This window comes from Phragmites australis, chromosome 17, assembly GCF_958298935.1.
Source record: "Phragmites australis chromosome 17, lpPhrAust1.1, whole genome shotgun sequence".
In the NCBI taxonomy this organism is placed as follows: Eukaryota; Viridiplantae; Streptophyta; class Magnoliopsida; order Poales; family Poaceae; genus Phragmites; species Phragmites australis.
In genome coordinates, this window is record NC_084937.1 from 15,322,975 (window position 1) to 15,335,786 (window position 12,812).

Sequence of the window (12,812 nt, forward strand, 5' to 3'; positions counted from 1 at the left end):
CTTGTAGTCTGCCAACAATCATCAAAAGGGATTTTAGTTCATTGTTTCCCCTGCAGTTGTTACAAGATTCATAAATATGTAGCCAACTAGCGATATTCAAACTTGTTTGCAGTGACATCCTGAGAAAGATAAGTAGTTAAGCCATCAAAGCATGTTGTGTAGTTGCACATTAAACATTGCAGGTATCATGCACTTTTTGTGTCTACTGGTGTTTGTCACCATCCTGTATAGAGGTTCCTCCAAAAGGTGGTGGATAGGGGATTAGGCTTCTTATAGCACTTGTTGGGTCTATGGCATTGGGCTCTTCCACTATTTAGAGGTTGATGTGTAACACTCTTAGTTATGGGAGCTGAATTTAAGACGTCTCAGAGGTCAAGAGATGAGCATGTCACTTTTAGATGATGCATAAGCACTTTTGTTAATAACTTTGCCTTAATCTTTCTTGGATCATATATGCTCTTATGCCCTGCTCAAATTCAGACATAGGAGACAATTTCAGTCTCAGAGCATCGTTACCGTAGCCATATTTGTTTGTAAATTAGCATCTGCTGCTCCAATAGAATGATAGTTCCTCTGTGTTTTTGTGAAGACTGGATCTTGATTTTCACCTCCTGATTATTGCCTATCTCAAGAAGTTACATTCATATCCATGATCCGGTTTCTATCTATTCATGATTCCTACCTTAATATTGTTCTTCTGCACTTTCGCAGTTCATGGACAAGTCATGCAGTGTTATGGACTCATCTCTAGCAAATAAGTAGGCACCTGGCAGATTAGTAGCGTCCAATACCAGCTTTTGTTGTATCCACCTGCTTGCTGAAGTTACGAGACCCGAAAGATAGACAATCAGATAATAGACATTGTGTATGCTAATATATTGTATAACTGAGAGTTATTATATGGAAATTTTTATTTGATGTCTTTTGGTGATTCCATTTTATGCCTTTTGGTGATTAAGCTATTGAGAGAGTTCTTAGTTGATACAATGTGTATGATTCTGTGACGAAAATGGAATGACCATGGCATATTCAGTTTGGCATCCATGTCATTTGCCACGATAGATTGCATAGCCATGTCAGATCCAGCTCGACATCCGTGTCATCTACCATGTTAGATATATCTAGCTCGACATCTATGTCATTTGCCACATCATACTGGCTAGCTATAGAGAGACATGGTGGCACCGTAAACACTTCTTTGTGATGATAATTGGCTAAACTATGATGATAATTTTTGTCATAAATTAATGATGAAGCAGGATCGTCATAGAAAACTATGAAAAAAATAGTTATTTTTGTCACTGATTGTAATCAGAGACGCGCAATTGGTAATGGGTCATATTTTCGTCACCTGATCATCATAGACTTTGCTTTGTAACAAAAAAAAATCATGTAACCGTGAAGTTTATAGAATGTCACATATTAGTAAATTTCTTGTAGTGTAATCTCTTCTGTCTAAAATTTTAAATGATTGGACATCTAAATTACTTCAAATGAAAATATTTTCTACTACAAAGATGCAGATCTCATCGAGGACTATAATTTTCATATAAAGTTTACCCTTATTCGACTTCTTATGAAAAATTATAAATTTTCTGACTGTCATCCATTATCACTAACACGAACCGGTAATGATACTTGACGAACTATCATTGTCGGCTCTAACCATAAGCCGATAATAATAGTCATCGTCGGCTCTAACCATGAGCCGATAACGAAAGTCACTGTCGGTTGTTGGCTTCAGCAGGCAGTGATGATGGAGCTAAGTATTACTGTTAACTTAAGCTATCAACCGACAGTGATGATTCTTATTATTGTCGGTTTATAAGTTATATTAGTTGATTTTTTATGCTATAAATCGATAGTATTATTTTATTATTATTAATTTATTATAAATTAATAGTGATGGATCGATATATAAGACTGTTTTTTTAAGTTGGGATCGCTTGATCGCTGTGATTGAAAGGGAATGATTGCTTCATTCATGCGCAACTGCTCCGCTCCTTTAGCGCCAAATGTGCCAATAAGCGAAGAAGGCCATCAGTGTTTTAACCGCTGCCCGCGTACCTATTAGTATCAGATATCAGAGTTGAAGCGCGCTCTCTCTCTCTCTCACTCTCTTGCACACAGCCATGTCTAGGTCCTTCTTGGCCACCGTCTTCCTCGGCCTGATCACCGTGCTCTCCACCACGACGTCAGCCGACACGCCGGACTGCCCGTACCCGTGCCTCCCGCCGCCAACCTCCGGAGGCGCCATCAACAGCTACCCGCCACCACCACCGGCGACAGGTGACAGCGGCTTCGGCGGAAGCTATCCGCCGCCGCCACCAGGGAGCTACCAGCTGACCCCGCCGGGGGTGATGCCAGGCTATCTGGCGCCGCCGTACAGCGGGTTCCCGGCTGGGCCGGCCCCGCCGCCGCCGAACCCGATCCTGCCGTGGTTCCCGTGGTACTACCAGCACACCAACCCGATCACGGGGTCGACGACGTCGGCCTCCTCGCCGGCCATGGACGCGAGGTCTAGGATCACAGTCGCGGTGCTGCTCCCTCTGTCCTTGCTGGTTGCTCTTCGTGTGTTGTAGAGAGTACTTGTCGTTAGGCGAGTTTATTTGTTATAATTATTTATTTTCCTATTTTAGTTTGTACAAATGCTTGTTTTATTGTGCTATATACAATACATTACTTTGTGAAGTAAAGTCTTTTTTATATTACATCCTACTTTTGACGATAATTAAGCTTTTTTATGGCACGTCACATCCTTCTGTTGCCTGTATATATATAGTTGAGTGCACTGCATCGATACATATAGTAGTGTTGTTCAGTCTTCAGATTACTCCATGTTTCTCTCTTTCTGGTATATAAAATACTGTTTATTTTCCCAATTAGAGGAAAGTAGATAAAATGGGACAATTTTAAGTTCGAAGGACAAGTTTTGTTACTTTTTGCTGCTTTAATCAGGTTCCTTTCTAAGCAAACATTTCGTAGACTGTGAAGGCGTTTTTTCCTCATCTTTTCAGCTGTATAGCATAAACGAAGCTACTTTCTCGTTTGTTGAGACGTCAAAATCTGGCCATTAAGTCAATAATTACGGATCAGCTGCATAATTCATTTATGGGACCACAGTTGCCCATTTTGCGCTGTGGCTGTCTTTTGGGCTGGAGTTTCTGGAATAAACACATCTAGTTTCCGGAACAAACAATGGATAATTTTAGTTAAAATGATGCCAAAGCTTTGTTCATTCAAATTACAACATTTTTTCACATTTTGATTCCGAGAACAGAGAACTACATTTGAGTATTTATATATGCGCGTGTGGAAATCACATCGGTGCAAATATGCATGGAATAATCGCTGTATAAATGATAAATGGATGCTCCTAATATTATGGTACGTAATAGTGTAATTCATGTGCCATTGACAAGGAGGAGGAGAATATCATGTCGAACACGTTGCCGTATCTTGACGGTACTTGTTACGTCAGGGAAATGCCAGTAATGCCGCTAATCGCGAGAGGGCGGTCCCCAAGATAGTGACGTGCAACCTCCCTGCCTCCGGTTTTTTCCACTTTTTCCATGCAAGTGCAGAATAAACTTTTTCATTGCTGATCTTTTTTACAATATTTGCAAAACAAACCTACATTGTGACGCCTTATTTTGAAAGAACGACCGCGATGGAAATCTTCACCAAACATAAAAGGTTGTTTAAGTAATAGACTGTGTTTGATTTCCTATCAACCATGTTTTGGCCTTTACGGTTATTTATTTTTCAATGCGCTGTGACAGGACTAGAATAATTTTATTCCAGTTCTGTGTCGGTGAAAGAACCAGCACGGCAACCTTCCTTGACCAGCTCCCCTCCCTATGGGAGGTCTTTGGTGGATAGGAATCAAAATTTTGGTGAAATTTTATGGATTTTGGAGAATAAAATTTCTAATTTTGAAAAAAAAAATCACTGACACTTAGGATGCATAGAGTAGAGGACAAAAATGACCGAAATTTTACGAATTTTAGTCTTTTCACGAAACATTTTGTAAAATAAAATTGAAATTAAAAAAGAAATAAGGCGTGATCCATCCACCGTGGAATATTCCTCTGTCGATTCCTCTGTCTGTCCGCACGCTCGCTCACCGCACGATCACCTATTCACCGATCGGGCGCACTTGCCTTTGTCCGCACGCCCACGCCCTCCTCCTGCCCTCGCCCAGCACCACCACCGCCGCAACCGTGCCCTCCTGCTCGCCCCACTCGCCCGTTCGCACCTCCGCTCCTCTCGCTCCCTAAATCCCTCCCCTCCCCAAGCCCATCTCCATTTCCGCCGCTGCTGCCCCAGTGATGCCCGCCTCCTCTGCGTCGAACTGCCATCGACCTTGCCCGCACACGTGGACGCATTGCACCACCCCGATCCGTTGTCGTAGCCCTTCTCTTGACCCACCGCGACACGCGATTCTCCAAGCCCAAGGCGGAAGCAGAAGCAGCAGCAGCAGCAGCATCCTCACTACCACCGATGGTGTCACCGTCGCCGGCGTGACCGCAACGCATGCCCGACGAGGTGGAGGACATCATCCTCCGCAAGAACCTCATCGTCTCCATCACACCCTCAACCAACCGCAGCCCCGCCGTCGCCTACCTCGAGCTCACCGCCCGTCGTGTCCCTGTCCCCCTTCTATGTCGCGCCCAGATTTGTCAAGATCTGGCGATGGCGTCAGATGAGGTGGCCACGAATTATTTCTTATTTTATTTGTTCATCATATTACATGAATTTTAGAAGCTTTCTGATGCTAATGGTAACATAATGCTCCAGTTGTCTACACTCCTAGGCAAACTCAATCTTGATATCAAGGAAGTACATGCACTTTCAACAAATGACCATTACTTCATAGATATTTTCATTGTGGTCGGATGGGATCACAAGGTATTCTTCTCTACTTGGAATACATTTGGTTTTGGAACTATTTACCAATGAGATGCTCATGTTGCTTTCTACATGCAGGAACCTTTAAGTTTCCATAAAAACTAGATCAACTTAGGAGAAACTAGATGGCTTTATATTAAAAAATAGATTTGCGTCGAAGAATAACCTCTAAATTTTCATAACCAAACCATTAGAATCTCATATGTGCTTTAACCATTCTTCATTGAATCTCAGCTGTACTTTTAACCATTCTTCATTAGAATCTCAGCTGTGCTTTAACCATTCTTTAGATACATGGTTCAGAAGTTCGAACGAATTTTTGCCTCTGTTATAACGCACTGGCAAAATGCTAGTAAAATTGAAATCCCGTCTTATGGTCGGCAAGGATCTCACATAGAGACGTAGTGAAGGCCGTGCACACGACCCGATCTGCCTCATCCTCCACCGAAAAGCTCATCTTATCTTCGTCGTTTTTAATTTTCTTCAACGGTGAAATCTCAGCAGAAACTCGCAGCCTGCTACCAGCAGCACCAACGACCCAATATGCTTACCTCCAACACAGATTAGATGGAGATCTGGCCAGATTCTGCGTGCTAGAGCGAGTTGGTGGGGGGCACAACCACAGACTGCCAGAGGTGGAAGGAAAGCGGGCGCACAACCGGCTGTTGGGATGGCGGCAAGACGTGGCGAGATTAGGAGCGGCAATGGAAGGGTGCCCAAGGAGGAAGACTGAAGCCAGAGGGGGAGGACGCGTGAGCGCGGCTACTAGTACTAGCGGCATCATTATTAACTTTACTTTTTCATCAGTTTGTTCCATACGACCGCTCATTTCTTATATGGTTATGCTGTGTGCACCAAATTCACAGACGGTCAAATGGGCGGTCCAGCCATGCCCGATGCAGCACGGGTTCGTTGAGACACGATTTTAGGCTCGTTAGCTAAATAGATCATGTTGTGTCGGCCTACGTATCGCGACTCCAGCCTAGATACGATCTATTTAAGACTAGGCTATGTCGTGCCGGTCCGCAGCATGGTAGTCACGATGATTTTTTTTTTGCCCGTCAGCCCATCAGCCTGCGAATTTTTTTAAAAAAAATCACAAAAATTTACTTTTACTTGAAATCGAACACCCGATCTTCTACTTAGAAGTCAAACATACTATCATTGCACCACATATCCTATATAATATTAAATCTAAATAAATTATATAAAATACTAAAAACTATGAACAGTTAAACGAGCCGTACCATACCGGCCCGTCGTGCCGTGGCTCCGACCCAGACACAACCCAAGTCATCGTGCCGGCCCAACCCAGCCCGTTAGCCGTCGTGCCTAAGCCGAACCAAAATGGTCGTACCTCGTACCGACCTATTTAGCCTGATCCACTTAGCCATCTTTAACACCAATGGTGCAAAGGCCAGAAACGATTTTTTCATTACCTAAAAAATTTAGATGGTTGCACGTAATTATCTCCTAAACATCTTGCATGCAGTTATTCCATAAATTTGGAGGTGTTGTGTACGTTGCAATGATCACCATTCACCAGCAACCCTCTTGAATTTTTTATTTATATATTTTTATTTTTCAATATTTGTAAAAATACATATTTTATTTAAAAATATTACATATCTATGCTACTGTCATCCGTTAAAAGGACAATAAAAAGGTATCGCTCATCCAATGAATGACACTTGTAGGGCTCACGTCGTAACGATCAAAAATTAAATACTCTAGCCGATACAGAGCCCACGTTAAGGTGTCAGCTCTACTGGAACCTACTGAAAAAGGTACCACTTATTCAACAGACGATAACTTTTTCTATCGGTGTTGTTGCTTGCATGGAATACCATTTTTGCGTGCTTTTGAAGGTGTAGGAAAAGGCCTAGGCTAGCTTTTTCCGGAATTCACGTTGCCTGCATGCATGTGACTTTATCAGCCCTGCTCTTGAAGGTGTAGGAAAAGGCTTATCTAGCTTTTTTTGGATGCATGCATTGAACGGATGAAAATGGTATCGCCTATTTAACAAATGATACTTTTTTCAGTAGATTCAGAATCATATCATCGTTTCAATGGATGATAGTAAAGGTATCGTCTGTTAGTTGAACGACATATTGATGTATATATCTTGCTAGTCATGGTATTTAATTCTGATTGTTGCATCGTGAGTTTCACAAGGTATCGTTCGTTGGATGAACGACACTTTAATGTTGCTCTTCTAATGCGGTGATGCTCTTCTAATACGGTGATAGTAGCTTAAATATGCAATATTTTAAAATAGGTGTTTATTTTTTAAAATATTGAAATATATATATATAGATGATAACTAAGGCCTAGAAGGCTACATTGAAGCACCGCAGCCCACACGAGCTAAGGCCTAGAAGGCCGCATTGAAGCACCGCAGCAGCCCACAGACAAACAGCAGCACGCCGCCTAGCTACACGCAGTACAACAGCAGCCCCCGCAGCAGTAGCGCAACCGGAATTGGTGAAGCGTGCAAGGTGATATTGCGCGAGTTTTTTCTTTATTTTCTAAAAAATAATTAAAATATATATTTTAAATAAAAATATTTACCTAATTGGAGACACCTACCACCCTCTCACAGAACTGCACCACATTCTAAAAGGACAGTAAGCTTGCTAATTGTGTCACCATAGCAGGTGTAACACCACCGTGACATTTTCCACCTTACCATCTTCAAGAGAACGGTTAGATCCCACCCTCTACTATCTTCTGAGAGAGTGATTATCTCTACTCTCTAGAAGAGCGATTAGACTCTACTCGCTAGCAGCAGCAGCATTCTAGAAAACAGTAACGCATCCAGCCTTTTTTTTCTTGTTCCCTTCGATGCCCTCTGGCCCTCCGTCATAATTTAAGGGAAAAATGGTAGTACAACCAGAGTGGGAGCAAGCCACTGTTTGAAATCTATCGATCCATATTTCAAAATAGTCTGCATGTTTGCACAGTGTGCCTGTGAGTGCTGCACTGGGTCAAAAGAAACAACCCAGAAGAGCACTGATTACTGCAGCAGCTGGAGACATACAGGATACTCATCGTGGCAGCGCGCGCAGGGTGCAGAAGAGTTCATACCACAGCAGCGTGCCCAGCTAGCAGGCTACTGTGCGGCCTGCACGGTGTGAGCGCTGAGGAGATGACCGTTTGCGCGCTGTGCCGGTAGAGTTGCCGCGGGCGGGGGCTAACCAACTCCTCATTGGGCGGTAGGAGGTGAGGTCTAACCGTTTTTAGAGGCGTAAGGGTGGGAAGTACTACGGTGGCGTTGTACTTGCCACGATGACGGCTGGTTTACTGTTCTTTAAAGATGGCGGTTGACGTTTAGTCCTTTAATTTTTTTTTCATTTGAGATATGTTTTTGTTACTATTTTTTTAGAAAAAAATTAAAAAAAAAACTCCCATTGCGTGTGAGCAACAGAGTGGCTGCACCATACCCACGTCGCAGCCGCCTTCTTTTGGCTCTCCGCGCGGATCCTGACGCCTAGAGTATGGAGGGTCTACATTGCAGCACCGGTAAACTAAAATTTTAGGTAAACATCAAAAAAATAGATAACAAACGTCATCATATTTATTAAAATATGATAATATCTCGGCATATTTGTAAAAGTAGCATCCGTATTTGGCACCTCAAACACCGAAAAATTGATTCTAGTACCTGAGACATCGAAAACTCCTGTATTTGGCACTGTGAGATGCCGAATACGGTATACAGTGCCGTATTTGGCACCTCAGGTGTCGAATACAGGTCGGACGTGCTCACGTCGTGTCGTGTCGCTACTTTCGGTGCGCCCGGTCACATCGTGTCGCATCGTTTCGTTTTTGTCGATTTTTGAACCCACACGCTGTTGTCCCTGAACCCACATGCTACTGTCCTCATGTTAATTAGTTAGCCTTCACACTGTCGTGTTTCGCTATAAGATGAGAGCGGACTGGTAAGAAGGCGCAGCGCAAGAAGATAGGAGACGAGTGTGAGGACCCGTCCAAACAGTATTCAAATTAATCATCAGACGGATCATTGTTCATAACCCAACCCCGACGATTAACCCGAATACCATTCCAGCAGTCCCAGCACGTGTTTTGTGCCCAAGGATCGGAACACATGCCTTCCAACATGTACATCACAACATAGCTTAATAAAGAGCAAGTAATAAACATTTATATTACAAAAGTTAAGCATGCAACTGATTTCAACAGTTCTACAACAAAAGCGAGTTGGGAGGAGACAAAACCCCTCAACTCCTAACCAACAAAAGATCTACGCAGCGGAAGAAAATAAACTATACAACAAAAGGATATGGAGCCACATGCCCTTAGGCTCCATATCAAGAACACCGAGTTCGGAGTAGAATGTTCTACTCCTGCCCACCACCCTGATCGGCAGGCACAAAGTAGCCAAACACCGTCTCTTCCTCGTCGACCTGTGAACCTGTATCAACTTAAGGGCAGCACCCTGAGTATAAAGGTACTCGCAAGTCTTACACAATATGGGCATATAATATCCCGACTCCAAGGATTATGCATTGAGCTGTTAGCAAGAGTAGGCCACAAGGTTAAGTAAAACATATGCGGTAAGCAACCTAGACATATGTGTGAGCAACTAACTTAACCAACATATATGAAATTACCCTGCAACTACCAACTGATCATATGAAACTAAAACCACATTAGTATCAATGTATAACAAGTACCATCTCGACCACCTCCCACATATTCGAACCACAACACATCTCCAAACCATACAACCGAATCAACCACGAGAACTCTACGACCGGGTGCAAATGAAACAATAGCATGCTCAAGACCGAGAGCGCGGTAGTTCGAACTGTTTATACACCCTGCAGGGGGATACTCCTGGACCCACACGACTCGGGGACCATACGGCTTGTGCCACCCGCTAAAGTGCACACAAGAGGGTACCCGTGTCAACCTTTCCCAACCAGTTCCAATCGTGTGCGACATGCAACGCTCCGCGTGGCGGTACCAGAACTACTCCCGAAGCAAACTAGTACCACTTACAAACCCGCCGCTCACACCGTCGTTGTTCAGGCCCCACAAAGCCACAGCTGCGAAGGTATTCGGCTCGCCTTACCATTAGATCGGCATGTGGTGAGTAAGGTAAGTGCTAAAGCCAACTACCCCGACGATCGGCCTTAAACGATGCAAGCGGTCTACGGTGCCCGGTCTTCCTCTACCGGCCTACCCAGGGGAACTCCACATCCGGGCAGGACAAAACACCATCCTAGCACCGCCCACATCTCGTCTCATACTCACCACTCATACAACCAACACCAACAACCCAACACGGTAACCATTGTGAAAGTAATTTAACTTATAGCTCGCAAACGATGGGACGTTTCACCGCTCGACTTCTACCGAGGACCTATGCATTGCTATGCATCTCGCATCACTTTTAGGTTAGACCTTAGCATGATTAAACCCAGGCTACAAGGATATGGATCAACAATACATCAAGGTAGAGACAATGCAATTCAACATAGGATCTACCCGACAAAACCCAACACTGACTTCCTATACATGCAAACCTATACATAAGCATAATTTATCAATATTTAGACTCCATTCAATACAACCGACAGAGTTCAATATGATAGATGCTTGCCTTGCTACCCTGGATCAGAAAGATACAGCGCGACGGGATCGCCTTGGGCCTCCGGGATCGGCGGATCGACGTTCTCTAAAAAGGATCAACGCGTGCAATGCAATGAGTATGAATGAAGTGAAAATATATACCACAATATGCATATAATAGATGAAAACATTTTTCCTAGATAGAACAAGTCATAAGGAAACTAGCAAAATTGGATTCATCAATTTTGGACTTATGATGAATTAACGGTGAATTAATGAAGCTTTAACTTAATTAATTAATCTCAGACATTTAATTCATTATTTCATGGCTGGAGATATTTTTAATAGGTAGAGTAGGTGATTATGAAACCAACAAAATTTATTTCATAATTTTTGGAGCTACAGAGAATTTATCATGAATTTTACAAATTTTAGCAAGCAGTAACTTTGCTGTCTAGGTGTATAGCGGTCAGACCGAGGGTCACTGGCGGTCAGACCGTCAAGACTCACGGTTAGACCGCCGGAAACGCGGTCAGACCGCCCCAGTACAGAGAGTTTGGGCCCCTGGCGGTCGGACCGGCCTGGGGTGGCAGTTAGACCGCTGGGAGTCACCGGGGGCACTTGGGGAGCTCACCGGCGACGATTCCGGTGACATTTGGAGTGGGAACTTGGACCTAGAGCATCACATTGACTTCCTCTACCGCATAGGACATCATGCATACGCCGAAATTGACCAAAACTCGGCTTTTTCTTCTAATTCATCAAGAACTCATGAACTTCACAATCCTAGCTCAAAATGCGAAATCCAACCATCCAAAAGGCGGATTCTTGCCATGGGAGTTTAGGGGACTCACCCAATGGCCTTTGCCGAGGTTGTGGACTGCTGATTGAAGGAAGAAACGGAGGGAAACGCTCTAGAGACGAAGAAATCCGGTGTTCTTCACATTTCAACCCTAACACCAAAAGACACCAAATCCGGCTCAAATCCTCCGGGAAAACGAAAATAAATTGGGGGGAATGGATAGCTCATGAGCTTTTGATCGCAATGGTACCACATACTCACCTTGATTCGGCTCCTAGAGCGTGGATTTGAGGGAGAAAGGGAGAGGGGCTTGAGAGAGTGAGAGAGGGAGGGAGCTCCCTGTGCTGCACGGTGAGAGGGAGCACGGGAGAGAGAGTGAGGGGAGAGAGAGAGCAGGTGGGCTGCTTCCCACATGAGAGAGAGGGTGGGTGAGGAGTGGGTCCACATGTGGGGCCCACAGGTAAGTGAAAAGGGTTCATTTTTGCTGCGAAATCAATCCTTTTCTCTCCCGAATTTCTTTCTCTCATCCAAATGATTTCAAACGAATTGCATTAGTGTCACAACATGAATTACACAAAATTAAACATAATGCTTAAGAAGCATAATTATGCTTAATTATGTGATTATGGAATTTGGGACGTGACAAACCTCCCCCCCTAAAAAGGAATCTCGCCCCGAGATTCGGTACGAGTCGGGGAAGAGCACGATGAGTCTAGGAACCACGCTGTGAAAGATAGAATCCAATGCATATTTTCATTCACATGGCGATAACCTGGACACGTGAGAGATTCCAAATATGCTATATTACATTAACATTTACATGTCATCAAAGAACTCCGGATACTCAGAGCGGAGCTTATCTTCCCGCTCCCATGTAGCTTCGGCTTCTGTATGGTTGCTCCATTGGGTTTTTAGGAACTTGATGGAATGGCGCCGTGTTTTGCGCTCTGCTTCATCCAAAATTCAAATTGGCCGCTCACAATATGTCAAGTCCGGTTGCAACTCTTGGGGTGCAACGTCAACGACTTCCGTCGGAACTCGGAGACATTTCTTCAATTGTGACACATGGAACACATTGTGCACAGCGAAGAGAGACGGCGGCAAGTCCAATTGATATGCTACTTCTCCACGCCGAGCAAGAATCTGGAATGGCCCCACATATCGAGGCGCTAGCTTGCCTCGGACTTGAAATCGGCGAACACCCTTGAGCGGTGAAACCTTGAGATACACATGATCTCCAATTGCGAACTCAAGGTCTCGGCGGCGATGATCCGCATAGCTCTTTTGCCAGGATTGAGCCGTGAGGAGACTCTTGCCGATATTCAGAACATGATCCTCCACCTCCTTGACCAAATCCGGACCAAGGAAAGCCCGTTCGCCGGATTCGGACCAATTTAGCGGCGTTCGGCACCTCCTGCCTTAAAGAGCTTCAAACGGTGCCATCTCAATACTAGCCTGGAAGCTATTGTTGTAAGAGAATTCCGTGAATGGCAGGCATATG

At 44.1% G+C, this 12,812-nt stretch overlaps 2 protein-coding genes across 2 annotated transcripts; one reads left to right on the top strand and one right to left on the bottom strand.

Moving 5' to 3' along the window:
- Nucleotides 1-2,025: 2,025 nt before the first annotated feature.
- LOC133897443 (uncharacterized) lies at nucleotides 2,026-2,711 on the top strand. The gene has a single exon (XM_062338176.1). The coding sequence runs from the start codon at nucleotides 2,133-2,135 to the stop codon at nucleotides 2,580-2,582; it is 450 nt and encodes a 149-aa protein (XP_062194160.1). The 5' UTR covers nucleotides 2,026-2,132; the 3' UTR covers nucleotides 2,583-2,711.
- A 1,431-nt stretch (nucleotides 2,712-4,142) lies between these two features.
- On the bottom strand, nucleotides 4,143-4,589 carry LOC133896909 (glycine-rich cell wall structural protein 1-like). The gene has a single exon (XM_062337542.1). It carries the CDS (start codon nucleotides 4,587-4,589, stop codon nucleotides 4,143-4,145), a length of 447 nt encoding a protein of 148 aa, XP_062193526.1.
- Nucleotides 4,590-12,812: the final 8,223 nt, after the last annotated feature.

What these genes read in the sequence shown, in the direction of transcription:
- LOC133896909 (XM_062337542.1), bottom strand. Translation starts at nt 4,589, where the DNA reads ATGGAGACGATGAGGTTCTTGCGGAGGATGATGTCCTCCACCTCGTCG.
- LOC133897443 (XM_062338176.1), top strand. Translation starts at nt 2,133, where the DNA reads ATGTCTAGGTCCTTCTTGGCCACCGTCTTCCTCGGCCTGATCACCGTG.